We start from the raw sequence: 20,341 nt of genomic DNA, 5'->3' as shown, positions 1-20,341 counted from the left end.
CAGAAAGACAGACAGACACTCACCACTTCAGTGAACTCGTTACTCCCCAAGTCCAATCTCTCCAGCTGGGTGAGCTTGTGCATGCTTCTGCAGAGGGAAAGGGAACGAGAGAGAAAGAGATTGATGTTGAGCAAAGAGCTGGGAATACAAGGAGTCAACCACAACAGCAGCATTTGTGTGCTCATTCATTCATGTGTGTGTGTGTGTGTGTGTGTGTGTGTGTGTGTGTGTGTGTGTGTGTGTGTTTGTGTGTGCACAAACAGTATCCCTGTAGTCTTGTTTCTTAAAAGACTGCTTCATGTGGTATATCACCCATGGCCTGTTATAGCAGTCTCCAGCCCAGGCTTCACTCTCACACATTTAAGGCTGATTTCGTCACAGCAAAAAGCAGCATAACATTTCACACAGATACTCAGACAGTTATGTTACACCAGGGGGGCATGAAGAATTTAACAACATGGCAAAGACGTTTGTTCAGGGTTGGGATGTGGAATTGGAGACAAGTGGGAGTGGAGTTGCTGGGCGAGAGATGGAATGAAGTTCAAAGATAAAGTCTAAAAAATAACAACACGTTTGAATGACACTGAGGGGCAGTGTTTTTACAGCTAGTGCTGGTTTGCCTGAGGCTGATGTCGTGCAGGTGTTTGTACACATGCATATACACACACTCTCATTCAAATACACACATATACACACATGTAAATAGTGTCAGACATGCACTCAAACATATAAAGTTGGCCTTGCTGTTATGGTTTTAGTTGTCCTTGATGTCCTTTTTTCTTCTTCATTGTTTTCTGTTTTCTTTTGTCTCGTGAGTTCATTTTCTTGGTTGTTGGTGCATTGGGGGGTTATTGGGGGTGGAGAATGGAATACATTTTACTTTATTTTTTCTTGGGGGGGGGTGACTGTGGGTGGGGTCTCGGACGGTTGAGGGACAGCTTTGGGGAACGCCCCTGTTTTTTTTGGCCTTGTGGGAGATCTGTCGACGTGCCCTTGAGCAGGGCATTGACCCTGGATGCTTCTGTGTGCCGCTCTGAATGGGAGTCTGTTGGATGACTGGGGTGTTGTAGTTGTTGAGTGGCTTCACTGCAAGTATATTGTATGTTTTGGATATTCAATAAGAAAAAGGATATAAGGATGGACGTGATGTTGGTCTAAAACTTTCCTCCCTATCCAGGCTTGCTTCGAGTTTCATTGATTTCTAACAAATTGTCAGCAATAGATTTTCAGATTTCTCTTCGGGTCTGGGGGAAATCATAAGCATTTATATTTTCTAAATAAACTAAAGTAAAAAATAAAATAAAAAGTAACACGATAAAATTACACAACAATAACGAGGTTATATACAGGGGGAACACCAGTACCGAGTAAATGTGCGGGGGTACAGGTTAGTCGAGGTAATCTGTACATGTAGGTAGGGGTAAAGTGACAACGCATAGATAATAAACAGCGAGCAGCAGCAGTGTAAAAACAAAGCAGGGGGAGGGTGTCAACATAAATAGGCCAGGTGACCATTTGATTAATATTTCAGCAGTCTTATAATTTGGGGTTAGAAGCTGTTAAGGAGCCTTTGGACCTAGACTTGGCGCACTGGTACCACTCGTCATGCCGTAGCAGAGAGAACAGTCTGTAACTTGAGTCTTTGCCAATTTGTTTGGGCTTCCTCTGACACCGCCTAGTATATAGGTCTTGGATGGCAGGAAGCTTGGCCCCAGTGATGTATTGGGATGTACGCACTACCCTCTGTAGCACCTTACGGTCAGATGCCTAGCAGTTGCCATACCAGGCAGTGATGCAACCGGTCAGGATGCTCTTGATGGTGCAGCTGTAGAATGTTTTGAGGATCTGGGGAACCATGACAATGCTTTTCAGTCTCCTGAGGGGGAACAGGTGCTGTCGTGCCCTCTTCACAACTGTCTTGGTGTGTTTGGACCATGATAGTTTGTTGGTGATGTGGACACCAAAGAACTTCAAACTCTCGACCCGCTCCACTTTAGCCCCGTCGATGTCAACGGGGGTCGGTTCGGTACCCCTTTTCCTGTAGTCCACGATCATCTCTTTGTCTTGCTCACATTGAGGGAGAGGTTGTTGTCCTGGCACCACACTGCCAGATCGCTGACCTCCTCCCTATATGCTGTCTCATCGTTATCGGTGATCAGGCCTACCATTGTTGTGTCGTAAGCAAACTTAATGATGGTGTTGGAGTTGTGCTTGGCCACACAGTTGTCAATTGTAGTTGACAATGAGATGTCAGGATAAAAAGGGATATTCTGTCAATGGTCTAAGGATATGTACACTCAAACCATCACCACAAGGGTAAACAACTAGATTCCCCTCTCCTCTGATGGCCCAGATGCCTACAGCGATGACTCAGAGATGACCTTTCCTCTACCCATTAATGCTCTCTCGCGCGCACACACACATATACACACACACACACTAAAGTGCACATGGGGAGATGTGAGACCACGAGAGGAAGAACCAGGGGACTCCAGGAGCATAATACAATGCATTAGTCCCTGTCCCTCTCTGTGGCATTAATCTGAGTGTCCTTGTACAAGTGCACACTCCTGTGAAGTACTCATACAGGGCTTTGGTACACAATACCATTGGTGATATAATACTGATGGTGATATAATACTGATGGGTGATATAACAACCATGAGGTCAGCCATTATATCAAAGATAATTTCAACATCTATCCCACACTTCGCTGACATGCTGTGTAGACCCACAGATATAGGAGAGCTGGATGCTATATGATGATTACAACATGAATGACCATTATATAAAACAAAACATGATAATACATATAAGTGTTACTTAGACAAACAACAAAGTCTAAACACAACCTATAATATCAGATGAAGTGTGTTCGGCTAATTATTTAATATGACAGCTACTACTAGGGGAAATAAAAGATAGATAAATAGAAGAAAAGAATGGCAAAGGGCTTGGTTATATTTGGGAACAGATCAGCTAAGTCATTTCTCAGTGGGGATGAACCTGTAGGTTAATTTCCAAATGGCACACTTTTCCCCTTATATGGCACTACTTCTGACCACGGCCCATAGGGTTCCGGTCAAAAGTGCTTCACTATATAGACAATTGGTTGCAATTTGGGACGCAGCCCGAGTCCTCAAGACTCCCAGTCAAACCAAACACTGCTCGGTACTGGGGGTTAACAGTAATGCTCTTCCCCCTGTGGAGGCTGTTTCGCCTTCGCTGCTCCTCAAAACATCACCCTTTAATCCATACCATGTATACCTTTCCGTCTGAACAACCAAACTGTACAACGAGGCGGTTTCACGGCGACCGTCGTAATAAATGTTGGGTTGGATATAAAAACACGGCAGTATTTTCGGACGGTGATAGCACGCTGAGCGTCCGCCAGCATCGGGACATTCCTGCCCTGTGATTGGCAGGCTAGGAGGAGTGCCAGACTCCGTTTCAAAGCTGCTTTCAGAGACACTGGAGTCAGTACAGAGTGCTCGGTACTGGGGTCTGTACAGAGTGCCAGAGTAATTGGTGAGGAACGCGCAACGGTGGTGTTGTCAAAAAGTGTCTGGGGTAGGATGAGTGTCTGGGGTAGGATGTCTGGGGTAGGATGAGTGTTGTTATGAGTGGGGGGGGGTGCATACGGGCAGTTGTGTGTGTTTGCACTTGCAATTTGTGTGTGTTTGTGTTTATTTACATCCCTGGGATGCTTGCATCTCTCTGGCATCCATCCTGTTTGTCAGAGCCCCGGACCCTAACAGGCCTGGCTGCTGTCTCATAGACACACAGAGCATAGAGTACCAGCCAGCTAGGGGACAACAGGAGAAATGGACCAAGATAGGTGGGTGTCAATTAGACACAGAAGGATCAAGAGAAGAGAGAGAGGGTAAAGAAAGAGAGAGTGGAAATGAGACAAAGAGAGCAGAGGGGAAAAGCGAAGGGGAAAGAGAAAGACAACAAGAAAGAGCATGACAGAAAGAGATGAGACTCCAAAACCACCTGCAGAACTCAGGATCCCCTTCATAATCAATGGATTCTTTGGGCAGTGAACACACATACACACAGAGGTAGGTAGTGGAGGCTTTCAAAAGGCGAAACGGAACATGAGCTACAGTCTGAGTACTCTGGATTATAAAACCTGTCACAGATCGCAACAGAGGTAGCACTTTTATATAACACGGTGGAATTCAATGCCACAGAGAAACACGGTGAGAGAGAAACAAACCGAGAAAGCAAGAGTGCCTAGGGAAGAGAGAGAGACAAGGTCGCTCACAAAGAGCCACCTCTTGTTTGTCTGGGGACTCAGAGCTGTGAGGTCTGTAAGGGCTTTGATGTGGGGAAAACAACACGTGAAACAGAAACAGGGACAACTTACTTTGGCAACATCTTTAACTGGTTCTCTCTCAGCTCTAGGATTTGCAGTTTAGTCAACCTGAGGGAGGGGGAGAGAGAGAGAGGAAGGGGAGGAGAGAATGAGATAAAGAGAGAGAGAGAGACAGAGAGACAGAGAATATAAGTCAATGACATAACACTCAATGTTGATACTCAGCCTTCAGGGATAGTGTCGTTTTACTGGATGGTTTTGACACAAAACAAAAGGTTTTCCTGGGGCTGGATCACTGGGGTCTGGCCAATGATGAGAGTCCTACAGATATGGTTTTCTAGATTCCACACAACTAGTTTGAAACCCATTCGTGATTCAGCCATAACGTGGGGAAATTGAAAAAGCTACATAGGGTCAGTAGCATGGTTTCCTGCCAGACGATTTATGTATACGCACTCAACCGTATTTAAAAAATATATATATATTTTTTTAACCTTTTTTTAACTAGGCAAGTCAGTTAAGAACAAATTCTTATTTTCAGTGACATACATACTATGGTTTAAATAAAGTTGTGACCTTTACCACGAGAGAGAACCATCATATGATAAAAAGTGAGTCTATAGAGACAGGGAAGATGTAATGGAGTGTGTGGGAGTCAGGAGTGGGAGTCAGGGCCTAAAGTCAGACCAAATATTTTTTCTGCATTAATTACAGCAAAAAACACAAAACAAAACGGAATGGCATGCTTAGTAATGTTTCCAAAACAAGGGATGCAATACTAGTTAGAAGTAATGTGGTATATTGCTCAATTTAATATTTTGTGACCTGAGTCAAGCCAAAATATCACAGATGGGACAAAAATGTTCCCCTTTAAGGTTACCATGGTAACTGGGCCACTCAAGTCTTCATGTGTGGCTGTGAGAATCTGACTAGTAGAGGCCAATGAGGTCTTGCTCTTCGGCAGTAGTGGAAGCAAACTCAAGCATTTAAAAACAACCTAACTTGTGAACAAAACAATCCAAATATATAGAGAAACACCAGGATAAAGTCCTACATTAGTAATTAGACAATTTTATGCCTGTGCACATGGCTTCTAAAAACAAATCTTTCAGCATTCACTCACAGTGCGCACTGTGCCCCAGCCAGGCTGTGCTGCTGCGCAAGGTGGGATGACGTTATGATTCATATTTCTTTGTGCATTACAAGATGAAACTAAATGGCAGAAATACTTTGAAAACAGCTACTGCAGCATTTATTTAGCTATAAAGCACAACTCGCAGGTGTGTCTATACTTGACTTTTGACTATTTTAATACATGCTGGCACTATAGAGCCCTGAGTGTGACCACCTGCCAACATGGCTTCTGAATTAGATATACATTCTTACCAGCCAATGCCAAAATCTACCTGCATTTGGTGGGTGTTCATTTAGGCCATGGTGGGAGTTGAAGCAATTGGTGGAAAAGATGGTTGTAGCAGTTGATTTTATCTCAAACGTTCACTTCACATTGTATTCACACACTGGTTCCTCTGACTTATAATGTCACACTGCAATGTCACGCACACACGAACACACACTCTCCCGACTTCAGACTTTTCCCAGTTTAAAGCATTTCCATGGGAGGTTAAGCTCCCCTACTCTGAAGATGAGATAAGGAAGATGAGATTCATGCCTGACATTCCAACATCACTGTAAGACTTCCTGTCTCGAGGAAATTACCTACAATACCTCATCGTGCTATTCTTACTGACCCGAGGAGATATCATTATACACCATGCCCACATTTTCAATACCTGCCTGCTTCCTTGCATGTACAAATAGGCCAACAAATACAGAGTATTTGTTTTGAGGTTTGCTCTATGAGGGTTTAGGCCTGGGTAATAGTGGTTGTGCAAAATATCTGTATACAAATATTTATTTGTATTCATATTTCATATATATGAATTGTGTTTGATAGATTGTCTGACATCTTACCTGCCAAAGCTGGCTGGTAGGAACTCGAGGAAGGCGTCGTTCAGGTAGAGCTGTGTCAGGCTGAGGAGCTGGGTGAAACCCTCTGGGAGCCTGCAGGGGAGACAGCAGCAACATGGTCAGATTACTAGCCTCATCACTAACATCATCAAGGAGACAGACAAAAAATCTATACTGAAGCAATAGGTGTAATTAAAGGTCTAATTAACAGAGCAGGCGTAAAATAAACGCCTGAGCGGCGATTCTTTCTGGTCCTGAAGAGAAAAAATTAAACTGGTCAGGGGAAGGTTCTCTTCTGCACTTTCGAACCAATCCATAAATATGGAGGAGTTAAGATGGGGTGTCGCCTTGTTAACGTCCAAAAGCGGAAGTAACGTCACAGGCTCTTTCCATTTCCCATGAAAACCAGTTGCATCGGTTTATTACCTTGCCCGCTGAGGGTGTTAAATGCCCAATGCAGCCATTTTTATATCAATATCAAATCATTTATGAGGAACATTAAGTACCTTACTGTGATTATTTTAAATAAAAATGGTCAAAAAGACACAAAAATAGCTTCTTAGGAGAGAGAAAACCGAAAGCTAGCTGTTAATGGCAGAGAGGTTTGGAACTCTCTTTCTTATTGGTCTATAAATGAATTCATGTCGCCAGGCAGGCCAAAATGGCATCCCACCAAAACAGGCTGAAATTTAAAGTTGTCTTTGCAAACAGTTCTTACACTAAAAGGGCATTATCATAATTTTCAAAATTTCACAGTATTATGCCAACCTCAGTGTGGAAATATATATAAAACACAGGCAAATCATGTTTTTGACCACACTGGGCCTTTAAGTTTAGCATCGTAAAAAGAGAGGAATTATGGTATCAATTCTAGGCTAAATATGGCACAGGAGCCAAGCAAAAAGTACTGCATGTCCAAGACAATTTTCCCTTTGGGAACAATAGCGTTAATCTGATCTTAGTAATGAAAAGAAAGTGAATGTCTGCCAACTGTTTATAGTTCCCAAGCATTATCCTTGTTCGATTCATCTTGGTTTGAATATGATCTTTACTCATTGTCAGTGGTATCAACAGCTCAAATTAAAATCCTATTTGGCAAGAGCGATTAGAGAGAAAACATTTAGGTAAGATTGCCGCATAGATCCGTGAGAACAATATAATCACCATTTAGTGAATGGTCTAGCCTTAGGGGTTTAACATACCAAGGCAGAGTCGTACCCTATGCATGTGTAGGTAAATATACAGGTGTGACTTCAAATAACTTGTACTAAACTTACTTGGAGATGGGATTCACACTTGCTTCAACAATAGCCAGGACTTTGCAGTTCTTGATATTTTCTGGAAACTCCTGGATACCTAGAACATAAACCAGATGTACAATTACAGCATGTCAACATATAAGCCGTTTAATTATTTAAACATGTGTTACCATTCCTGGGGGATATGCCACAAAGCAAGATGAAACATCTTCATATCTCCTAGATCAAAGAGCAATATCAACTCTAAATTGTATAATTTACTTAAACTTTTCCATGTCCCACATTCAACCCCAGCTTTCTTATTAAACTGGATAATCTATGGCTTCTACAGTAGCATATACACGAAGGTACGTAATTAGGCCTAATGTTTATCAAAAGGTAGTAGGCTAACATATAGATCTTGTTTAATTATATACTGATGAGAACCTACATGTAATGCGTTAACACAAAGAACATACAGTTCTGTACACCATAATTGACCATTTAGGCCTCCAATTTCAAAGATTGTCCCCAATCTTTGTAAAGCAGGAGGATTCAATAAGTGGTGGACAGAGGATCAAAAAGTAAGAAAACAAAAGGATGATGTGACAAGAAAATGACAATGACAAATAATATATAAAGGGGATAATGAGAGCATGTCCGAGAGCTTTTCTATAGCAGGAGAGCTCTGTGAACATATACAGTGCATTCGGAAAGTATACACCTTTTAAACGTTTCGTTACATTACAGCCTTATTCTTAAATGGATGAAATTGTTTTTTTTCCCCTCATCAATCTACACACCATCCCCCATAATGACAAAGCAAAAACAGATTTTAGACATATTTGAAAATGTATTATAAATAAAAAAAGGTAAAAAATCAAATTTAGATAAATATTCAGACCCTTTACTCAATACTTTGTTGAAACACCTTTGGCAGCGATTACAGCCTCGAGTATTCTTGGGTATGACGCTACAAGCTTGGCACACCTGTATTTGGAAGTTTCTCCCATTCTTCTCTGCAGATCCTCTCAAGCTCTGTCAGGTTGGATCAGGAGCATCACTGCACAGCTATTTTCAGCTCTCTCCAGAGATGTTTGATCGGGATCAAGTCAGGGCTCTGGCTAGGCCACTCAAGGACATTCAGAGACTTGTCCCGAAACCACTCCTGTTGGAAGGTGAACCTTCACCCCAGTCTGATTTCTAGAGCACTCTGGAGTAGGTTTTCATTAAGGATCTCTCTGTACGTTGCTCCGTTCATCTTTCCCTTGATACTGCCTAGTCTCCCTGTCCCTGCCTCTGAAAAACATCCCCACAGCACGATGCTGCCACCACCATGCTTCACTGTAGGGATGGTTCTGGCCAGGTCATGAATGGTGCCAGGTTTCCTCCAGACGTGACGCTTGGCATTCAGGCCAAAGAGTTCAATCTTGGTTTCATCAGACCAGAGAATCTTGTATCTCATGGTCTGAGAGTCCTTCAAGTGCCTTTTAGCAAACTCCAAGCAGGCTGTCATGTGCCTGTTACTAAGGAGTGGCATCCGCCTGGGCGCTCTACCATAAAGGCCTGATTGGTGGAGTGCTGCAGAGATGGTTGTCCTTCTAGTAGGTTCTCCCATTTCCACAGAGGAACTCTGGAGCTCTGTCAGAGTGACCATTGGATTCTTGGTCACCTCCCTGACCAAGGCCCTTCTCTCCCGATTGCTCAGTTTGGCCAGGCAGCCAGCTCTAGGAAGAGTCTTGGTGGTTCCAAACTTCTTCCATTTAAGAATGGAGTCCACTGTGTTCTTGAGGACCTTTAATGCAGCAGAAATGTTTTGGTTTCTTTCCCCAGATCTGTGCCTTGACACAATTGAGTCTCGGAGCTCTACGGACAATTCCTTCGACCTCATGGCTTGGTTTTTGCTCTGACTTAGGTCAGCTAGGATCACCACTTTATTTTAAGAATGTGAAATGTCAGAATAATATTGGAGAAAATTATTTATTTCAGCTTTTATTTCTTTCATCACATTCCCAGTGGGTCAGAAGTTTACATACACTCAATTAGTATTTGGTAGCATTGCCTTTAAATTGTTTAACTTGGGTCAAACGTTTTGGGTAGCCTTCCACAAGCTTCCCACAATACGTTGGGTGAATTTTGGCCCATTCATTCTGACAGAGCTGGTGTAACTGAGTCAGGTTTGTAGGCCTCCTTGCTCACACATGCTTTTTCAGTTCTGCCCACAAACCTTCTATAGGATTGAGGTCAGGGCATTGTGATGGCCACTCCAATACCTTAACTTTGTTGTCCTTAAGCCATTTTGCCACAACTTTGGAAGTATGCTTGGGGTCATTGTCCGCTTGGAAGACCCATTTGCAACCAAGCTTTAACTTCCTGACTGATGTCTTGAGATGTGGCTTCAATATATCCACATCAATTTCCTACCTCATGATGCCATCTATTTTGTGAAGTGCACCAGTCCCTCCTGCAGCAAAGCACCCCCACAACATGATGCTGCCACCCCCGTGCTTCACGGTTGGGATGATGTTCTTCGGCTTGCAAGCCTCCCCCTTTTTCCTCCAAACATAACGATGGTTATTACGGCCAAACAGTTATATTATTGTTTCATCAGACCAGAGGACATTTTTCAAAAAAGTACGATCTTTGTCTCCATGTGCAGTTGCAAACCGTAGTCTGGCTTTTTTGTGGCGGTTTTGGAGCAGTGGCTTCTTCCTTGCTGAGCTGCCTTTCAGGTTATGTCGATATGGGACTCGTTTTACTGTGGATATAGATACTTTTGTACCTATTTCCTCCAGCATCTTCACAAGGTCCTTTGCTGTTGTTCTGGGATTGATTTGCACTCTTCGCACCAAAGTACGTTCATCTCTAGGAGACAGAACACGTCTCCTTCCTGAGCGGTATGACAGCTGCGTGGTCCCATTGTGTTTATACTTGCGTACTATTGTTTGTACAGATGAACGTGGTACCTTTAGGCATTTGGAAATTGCTCCCAAGGATGAACCAGACTTGTGGAGGTCTACAATATTTTTTCTGAGGTCTTGGCTGTTTTCTTTTGATTTTCAAATAATGTCAAGCAAAGAGGCACTGAGTTTGAAGGTAGGCCTTGAAATACATCCACAGGTACTTCACAATTGACTCAAATGATGTGAATTAGCCTATCAGAAGCTTCTAAAGCCATGTCATTATTTTCTGGAATTTTCCAAGCTGTTTAAAGGCACAGGCAACTTGGTGAAAACTTGATGTAAACAATTATTGGAAAAATGACTTGTGTCAGGCACAAAGTAGATGTACTAACCGACTTGCCAAAACTATAGTTTGTTAACAAGAAATTTGTGGAGTGGTTGAAAAACGAGTTTTAATGACTCCAACGTAAGTGTTTGGAAACTTACGACTTCAACTGTATGTATTATAATTTTTTTTGTGCAAAAATGTCTAAAACCTGTTTTCGCTTGGTCATTATTCTTTGTGTGTTGATTAATGTGCTTTAGAGCTCCTGGGCTGTACCTTTCCTCTGTAAACAACCTCAGAGCTGAGTGCTCTAAGAGGTGACCCATTAGCAGACAGAAGTTGAAAGAGTGTCTGGGAGTTCTCACCAAAACAGCTCCTCAACCACAGGGGAGGGGTTGTGAGCAAGTCTCAAGATTAATTTCCACTTACTTTGTTTTGTGTTCACAACACTTAGCCCTGAGTACCGGGTGAAGGAGGGTAAGCTTCTATAAAAGTAAACAGACGCAGACTTAAGTCACTAAAAACTCCCCAGACCTTCCAAACTCTTGGTTCGATTAGCCTGGTACGGACATTACTGATGTGGATGGACACGACAAACCAAGTGGAGAACAACAAACGATATGGTTTCGCCTCGACTAAAGTTCAGAATCAGATGTATTCATTTCTTTCTTTGCTACTTCTTTGGCTGTCTGTGTCACTCAGTGCCCTGGAGCGGTAGAACAGAAAATTGTGTTTGAGTGAGTGTGTGTGTGTGCGTGCCACTCAGCTGTACTGAGCCTGGACTCTGATCCTTCCCAGGGAACAAGTCATCTTGGTCTCCATCAAAGAGGATGTAATAATTGTAATAAAGGTAGTACGAGTCAACGTCTACAAGCACAGCAATCTGAAGGGACCTGACTTTTGCACAATTCTTTAAAAATCTAATTCAACAGCGCCCAAATGAACAGGTGTCTGATTATTTTGGAATTGTTTGCCAGGCCTATATGACATTACATTTTACTCATACAGCAGTGGTAACGTTCTAGTGGTTTTCAGATATCTGATATTTATTTCCCCATTTACATTAGCAAGATGAAGTGAACAAAATGTAAAAAAACAAAACTTCACTCAATAGTAAATGCCTGGCCATGCTACTCTGCAGTTTTAGAATCTAGCTTAGAGAATGTCTGTAAACCCTTATTTGGTGAGAATCCCATTTGATCAATGTAGTAGCTGTCCACACACACATACATGTGCTTTCTCTCACACTGACAACTAGCAGAGAGCAGCTCTTCCATTAGACTGGGGGTGAGAGACCGCTCTGGGGAGCTTCATTCACAGTTAGCTAGGACTGGCTTAGTCTCAAATGACACCGTCCTTCTAGGGATCATCAACTAGATTCAACCACTGGCTGATTTATTCTTGAGTGGATGGCCAGGAGAGCAGAACATAATTCCAAATCATTTGTAGACTGCAAATTAACCGCAAGAAGCCCAAACAGATTACATATTTGACTAAAATATAGTAATTTCACATACCGATCACATATCTCTCTATTATTCATGGGAATACTTTGGAACAGATTTCCAAAATTAAAATCACCTGGAGCTGATTTTCTGGTGTTTTTAGTTTTTTATGCCTAATATAAAAACTTGGGGGGGTAAAATAAAGTAACTCGTGGGCCTCCAGTTGGGGAACCCTTCACTACTCCCTATGTAGTCAACTAGTATTCAAATGTAGCACATTATATTTGGGACCGGGGTTTGAAATGATCTCACTATTCGAATAATATCATTAATTTTTTGGATATCGAGATATTCAAAATACATGTATTTTTATTTCTCCGTAGGTGTTTAAACTGAGCACTGCTGCACGAGGGAGGCTGGTGCCCAATTAGATTTATTTCCGGGGGTGGATCAGCTTTAATATTGCAAATAGATTGTGGATTCTATCAGTGTAATTGTCTGCATCATTTCCAATACCCCATATATATTTATTTTATAAAAATATATTATTTAAAATATATATATTTAAAAAATATATATATTTTCCTTTAACGCTACCACCCCTCCCCTAACTGGAGTAAACTAATGGACAACAACACTTAGGCTTCTACTTCCAGCTTATACAGTGCATTCAGAAAGTATTCAGACCCCTTGACCTTTTCCACATTTTGTTACATTTTATTAAGTTAATAATTTGAAATGTCATAGTATATACTTCTATGTAACAATGCAACATGGATATTTTAATTTACTAACCTTTTCAATTTTAAAATGTTAAAATAGGCTTAAAATGTATTTTCTTTCAAAAATGAATACTCACGCAAATATCTGAATGCTAACATTCGTTTGGGTATTTTAATTACTGTGCAAATCCCTACATTATACTATACATGGTCTATGGTGTCATCTGAGATTTGGCCATAGTTGTTTTATGGTAGTGCAAGGCCTAGGTATTCTAGCATACAGTATTTATTTTGAAGTCTGACTTGTCCTGTCTTGACTTCTTTAGTTTATTACATAAGGGTTTGTCAGCTGTGTGATCTACTATTGTGTTTAAATCAAGGTATGGTGAAACAGTACTTTTGTGTGGTATTGGCACTAGATTTTCTTTGTTTTAAATCATCTCAACGTGAGATTGGAGAGTTTGTGTAACCGATGCAGGGATACTTTTTAAATAATTTAAACTAAAGACATTTTTAATGTTTCAGTAATTTCCATTGACAACAAGATGGAGAGTAAGGTGCAATTAGTTAAATAGACGGAACATCCCACTGCAGATAGGTACTTGAAAAGACTTAAAACAAACTTTGAGAATCCAAGTGCAGGGCTTTTCCACTTCATTCTGGCATGAATTGTATGCTCTCTTTGTCTGGCACGTGAGACTAGGCCAGAGACGGTGGAACAGTCTTGAACTATTACTGAACCATTAATCTCTGACAATCTGACAGCTTGCAGACAACACTACAGTGGTAGGCTTGAGTACCAACAACAACGACGAGACAGCCTACAGGGAGGAGGTGAGGGCACTCGGAGTGTGGTGTCAAGAAAATAACCTTTACCTCAATGTCAGTAAAACAAAAGAGATGATCGTGGACTTCAGGAAACAGCAAAGGGAGCACCCCCCTATCCACATCGACAGGACAGCAGTGGAAAAGGTGGAAAGTTTTAAGTTCCTCGGTGTGCATATCACCGACAAACTGAAATGGTCCACGCACACAGACAGTGTGGTGAAGAAGGCGCAACAGCACCTCTTCAACCTCAGAAGGCCGAAACATTAACGTCTACAGGTGCACAATTGAGAGCATCCTGTTGTGCTGTATCACCGCCTGGTACGGCAACTGCACCACCCACAACCAGAAGGTTCTCCAGACGGTGGTGCGTTCTGCACAACGCATCACCAGGGACAAACTACTTGCCCTCCAGGACACCTACAACATCATCAAGGACAATAACCCGAGCCACGACATGTTCACCCCCCTCCATCCAGAAGGCGAGGTCAGTACAGGTGCTTTAGAGCTGGGACAGAGAGATTGAAAAACAGCTTCTATCTCAAGGCCATCAGATTGTTAAACAGCCACCACTAGCACAGAGAGGCGGCTACCTACCTACAGAATTGATATCATTGGCCATTTTAATAAATGGAACACCAGTCACTTTAATAATGCCACTTTAAGAAGGTTTACATATCTCGCATTACACATCTCATATGTATATAGTGTATCCTTCACTATCTATTCTTTACTCTCTATTGCATCTTAGCTGCTCTGTCACCACTCATCCATATATTTTATACTTATATATTCTCATCCCATTCTTTTACTAGACTGTGTGTATTAGGTTTTGTTGTTGAATGTGTTAGGAATTAGGCTTTGCTGTAGAATTGTTAGAAATGACCTGTTAGATACTGCTGCACTGTCGGATCTAGATGCATAAGCATTTCGTACACTCGCAATAACATCTGCTAACCATGTGTATGTGACCAATAAAATTTTATTTGATTCTATGTTTGCCCTGACAAGCCAATGTCAACTTTAACATTTTTTTCTTTAAGTAAGATGGCTCTTCAGTCAAACTCCACTTTGGAGAGCCCTAAAGTAAATGGTGAAGATGAGACAGTAGTTATTCTGAACATAAATACTACCTTCTAAAGGGAAAAGGGGTAGACTGCAACTCTTAAAAGTGCACAACAAAACCATTCTGGTCATACTCTTGTATTGAGAGAGTGGTCATTCTGGTCATACTCTTGTATTGAGAGAGTGGTCATTCTGGTCATACTCTTGTATTGAGAGAGTGGTCATTCTGGTCATACTCTTGTATTGAGAGAGTGGTCATTCTGGTCATACTCTTGTATTGAGAGAGTGGTCATTCTGGTCATACTCTTGTATTGAGAGAGTGGTCATTCTGGTCATACTCTTGTATTGAGAGTGGTCATTGTAGTCATTTTGCTTACTGTTCTTGCTGACGTCCAGCTCCTTGAGATTGATGAGGTTGGCGATGGCCGCGGGCAGCACCGTGAGGTCGTTGTCTGGCATGCTCAGCCGGTGGAGCATCTGGCAGTTGAACAGTTGCTATGATGGGAGGGAGACAGAGGGAAATTGAGAGAGAAATTGAGAGAGAGAGAGAGAGAGAGAGAGAGAGAGAGAGAGAGAGAGAGAGAGAAATTGAGAGAGAGAGAGAAAGAGAATGATAAAGAGAAAGAGAAAAAGACAAGTTGATTTCACAGTATGACTCAGGCAGGAGCTACAGTTCATTCACAGCAAATGCTGACTCAGTCACAAACACTAAGAGAATAATAGACTGACTAAGTGTGGGGGAAAGCACAGGGCTGCATTGTGGATTGGCTCTGTTCAATTGGCACGATACTCTCACTTTCCGTAAACACTAGTGACGCACCGATATTACCTTTTTTGCTGATACCGATATCCAATATTTTCCTTGCAAAAAAAACAATACAGATAACCGATATAAAAAATTTTTGCGGCCTTTTAAGCATTCTAGTACAGTTAAATAGCTAACACACACACATAGACATAGCGGCTTAAGGCACTGCATCTCAGTGCAAGAGGCGTCACTACAGCCCTGGTTCGATTCCAGGCTGTATCGCATCCAGCTGTGATTGGGAGTCCCATAGTGCGGCGCACAATTGGTCCCGCGTCGTCCGGGCCGTCATTGTAAATAAGAATTTGTTCTAAACTGACTTGCCTAGTTAAATAAAGGTTACACACACTACACTGACCAAAACGTTTGGTTGGCATTTATGTATGTCCCCATTACCAGTAAAACACAATCAAAACCTATTTCTTTCACTGACTTGCTGTACTGTTTCGTTGTTCATTAGTTCAGTCGTTTCATTCTCAACCAGGATTTCTGGGTCTTTGCGTGTCAAAAAACGACAAATAACACTATTTGACGTGTCAAATAACACATCATAATCTGTTTCAGTAGCTATAGTTAGATAGCTAACTATATAGCTAGGTATCATCATCTAAAATAACCCTAATTTATAAGACAGTTCTTATTTGATTAAATCAAATCAAATTTATTTGTCACATAGACATGGTTAGCAGATGTTAATGCGAGTGTAGCGAAATGCTTGTGATTCTAGTTCCGACAATGCAGTAATAACCAACAAGTAATCTAACTAACAATTCCTAAACTACTGTCTTATACACAAGTGTAAGGGGATAAAGAATATGTACATAAAGATATATGAATAAGTGATGGTACAGAGCAGCATAGGCAAGATACAGTAGATGGTATCGAGTACAGTACATACATATGAGATGAGTATGTAAACAAAGTGGCATAGTTAAAGTGGCTAGTGAAACATGTATTACATAAGGATACAGTAGATGATATAGAGTACAGTATATACGTATACATATGAGATGAATAATGTAGGGTATGTAAACATTATATTAGGCAGCATTGTTTAAAGTGGCTAGTGATATATTTTACATCATTTCCCATCAATTCCCATTATTAAAGTGGCTGGAGTTGAGTCAGTGTAATGGCAGCAGCCACTCAATGTTAGTGGTTGCTGTTTAACAGTCTGATGGCCTTGAGGTAGAAGCTTTTTTCAGTCTCTCGGTCCCAGCTTTGATGCACCTGTACTGACCTCGCCTTCTGGATGATAGCGGGGTGAACAGGCAGTGGCTCGGGTGGTTGTTGTCCTTGATGATCTTTATGGCCTTCCTGTAACATCGGGTGGTGTAGGTGTCCTGGAGGGCAGTAGTTTGCCCCCGGTGATGCGTTGTGCAGACCTCACTACCCTCTGGAGAGCCTTACGGTTGTGGGCGGAGCAGTTTCCGTACCAGGCGGTGATACAGCCCGCCAGGATGCTCTCGATTGTGCATCTGTAGAAGGTTGTGAGTGCTTTTGGTGACAAGCCAAATTTCTTCAGCCTCCTGAGGTTGAAGAGGTGCTGCTGCGCCTTCTTCACGATGCTGTCTGTGTGGGTGGACCAATTCAGTTTGTCTGTGATGTGTATGCCGAGGAACTTAAAACCTACTACCCTCTCCACTACTGTTCCATCGATGTGGATAGGGGGGGTGTTCCCTCTGCTGTTTCCTGAAGTCCACAATCATCTCCTTAGTTTTATTGACGTTGAGTGTGAGGTTATTTTCCTGACACCACACTCCGAGGGCCCTCACCTCCTCCCTGTAGGTCGTCTCGTCGTTGTTGGTAATCAAGCCTACCACTGTTGTGTCGTCCGCAAACTTGATGATTGAGTTGGAGGCGTGCGTGGCCACTCAGTCGTGGGTGAACAGGGAGTACAGGAGAGGGCTCAGAACGCACCCTTGTGGGGCCCCAGTGTTTAGGATCAGCGGGGTGGAGATGTTGTTGCCTACCCTCACCACCTGGGGGCGGCCCGTCAGGAAGTCCAGTACCCAGTTGCACAGGGCGAGGTCGAGACCCAGGGTCTCGAGCTTGATGACGAGCTTGGAGGGTACTATGGTGAACCTCTTGATACTCCCCATCCCGGATCCGGGATCGTGAATAAACCCTCATGCTCATTAGCATAACGCAACGTTAACGATTTCTGAAAATCGCAAATAAAATGAAAATAATGCGCCTGCTCTCAAGCTTAGCCTTTTCTTAACAACACTGTCATCTCAGATTTTCAAAATATGCTTTTGAACCATAGCAAATCAATCATTTGTGTAAGAGTATTGCAAGCTAGCTTAGCATTTTGAGTTGCATTTAGCACGCAACATTTTCACAAAAACCAGATAACCAAATAAATAAAATCATTTATCTTTGAAGAGCTTCGGATGTTTTCAATGAGGAGACTCTCAGTTACATAGCAAATGTTCAGTTTTTCCTGAATCTTTGTGTAGGAGAAATCACTCCGTTTTGTACATCACATTTGGCTACCGAAACGAACCGAAAATTCAGTCACCAAAACGTCAAACTTTTTCCAAATTAACTTCATAATATCGAACGAAACATGGCAAACGTTGTTTAGAATCAATCCTCAAGGTGTTTTTTCACATATCTCTTCATTGATATGCAGTTCGTGGAAGCCTGCTTTCCCCTCAGAATCGCATGGAAAAATACCAGCAGCTGAAAATGACGCACCAATTTCGACGGAGGACACCGGGCGGACACCTGGAAAATGTAGTCTCTTATGGTCAATCTTCCAATGATATGCCTACAAATACGTCACAATGCTGCAGACACCTTGGGGAAACGACAGAAAGGGCAGGCTCATTCCTCTCGCATTCACAGCCATATAAGGAGACAATGGAAAACGGAGCGTCAAAAATCCTGCTGATTTCCTGGTTGCCGTTTCATCTTGGTTTTGCCTGTAGCTCCCGTTCTAGGGCACCCACAGACAATATCTTTGCAGTTCTGGAAAATTCAGAGTGTTTTCTTTCCAACGCTATCAATTATATGCATAGTCGAGCATCTTTTTGTGACAAAATATTTTTCATCCAAAAATGAAATTGCGCCCCCAGAGTTTCAAGAGGTTAAATGCCGAGCTGTAGTCGATGAACAGCATTCTCACATATATATATTCCTCTTGTCCAGATGGGATAGGGCAGTGTGCAGTGTGGTTGAGATTGCATCGTCTGTGGACCTATTTGGGCGGTAAGAAAATTGGAGTGGGTCTAGGGTGTCAGGTAGGGTGGAGGTGATATGGTCCTTGACTAGGTCTCTCAAAGCACTTCATGATGACGGAAGTGCGTGCTACGGGGCGGTAGTCGTTTTGCTCAGTTACCTTAGCTGTCTTGGGAACAGGAACAATGTTGGCCCTCTTGAAGCATGTGGGTATAGGGATTGACTGGTATAGGGATTGATTGAATATGTCCGTAAACACACCAGCTGGTCTGCGCATGCTCTGAGGGCGCGGCTGGGGATGCCGTCTGGGCCTGCAGCCTTGCGAGGGTTAACACGTTTAAATGTTTTACTCACCTCGGCTGCAGTGAAGGAGAGTCTGCATATTTTCGTTGCAGGCCGTGTCAGTGGCACTGTATTGTCCTCAAAGCGGGCAAAAAAGTTATTTAGTCTGCCTGGGAGCAAGACATCCTGGTCCGTGACTGGGCTGGTTTCCTTTTTGTAGTCCGTGATTGACTGTAGACCCTGCCACATACCTCTTGTGTCTGAGCCGTTGAATTGAGATTCTACTTTGTCTCTATACTGACGCTTAGCTTGTTTGATAGCCTTGCGGAGGGAATAGCTGCACTGTTTGTATTCGGTCATGTTACGAGTCACCTTGCCCTGATTAAAAGCAGTGGTTCGCGCTTTCAGTTTCACGCGAATGCTGCCATCAATAATTTTGCACACACAATTTTTCAGTTTTTGATTTGTTAAAAAAGTTTGAAATATCCAATAAATGTCGTTCCACTTCATGATTGTGTCCCACTTGTTGTTGATTCTTCACAAAAAAATACAGTTTTATATCTTTATGTTTGAAGCCTGAAATGTGGCAAAAGGTCGCAAAGTTCAAGGGGGCCGAATACTTTCGCAAGGCGCTGTATACGGCTGATTAATGGTTGTCGGACCCATCTATGTGAAGCAAGCTACACTAAGGATTTGCCACAATAGTGGACTTTGCGGTTAGCCTTCAAAATAAAAGTGTGGCATAATTCTACTATTTGTATTAATTTGCATCACTGTCAATGACATACTTTTATTTTGAAGGCAAACTGCAAATTCCACGATTGTGCCTAATCCTTATTGTGGCTAGCTTCACAACACATAACCCGGTCCGGTCGAGTGTCACTAGCCAAATGAAGGTAGCTGACTACTTATAACGTTAGCTTTGTGCAACAGGGTTAAGTAGCTGTCTAGCTATTTATTTTCATGAACTGAAGTTCAATTTCAATATGCAAATAACAAGTGGCAACCTGGCTAATACTTACTCACGAGGATTCCTAAATCATCAAACAAGAATAATGAAAATAACTGCAGTTCCTACTTGTCATTGTTTTCAGGCTAGTTGTATTGGTGCTAGCTAGGTACCAAGCTAATGCTAGCAACCCCAGAAGTTGCGGTCAAACAAATAATGCTTTATTACCAACGCGGTACTGTAAACACATCGTTCGTGGCCAGTGTTTGCAGACTTTTTTGTACAGCTTTGACAGTGCTACTGT

General features: G+C 42.3%; 1 protein-coding gene across 2 annotated transcripts in view; it reads right to left on the bottom strand.

Annotated features, from left to right (window-relative positions):
• The window catches only part of LOC135518061 (erbin-like), a 115,917-nt gene that overhangs the window by 39,876 nt on the left and 55,700 nt on the right, over positions 1 to 20,341 (bottom strand). For both annotated transcript variants that reach the window (XM_064942908.1, XM_064942909.1), the window contains exons 4-8: positions 15,193 to 15,310; positions 7,570 to 7,648; positions 6,296 to 6,385; positions 4,373 to 4,429; positions 24 to 87 (exon numbers count right to left, since the gene is read on the bottom strand). In XM_064942908.1, coding sequence (XP_064798980.1) covers positions 24 to 87; positions 4,373 to 4,429; positions 6,296 to 6,385; positions 7,570 to 7,648; positions 15,193 to 15,310 — 408 coding nt within the window. The remainder of the gene's footprint in view (positions 1 to 23; positions 88 to 4,372; positions 4,430 to 6,295; positions 6,386 to 7,569; positions 7,649 to 15,192; positions 15,311 to 20,341) is intronic.

The sequence above is a fragment of the Oncorhynchus masou genome, chromosome 28, assembly GCF_036934945.1.
Source record: "Oncorhynchus masou masou isolate Uvic2021 chromosome 28, UVic_Omas_1.1, whole genome shotgun sequence".
Classification (NCBI taxonomy): Eukaryota; Metazoa; Chordata; class Actinopteri; order Salmoniformes; family Salmonidae; genus Oncorhynchus; species Oncorhynchus masou.
Note: the sequence above shows the minus strand (reverse complement) of the source record. Positions and strands in the feature narration are given on the sequence as shown.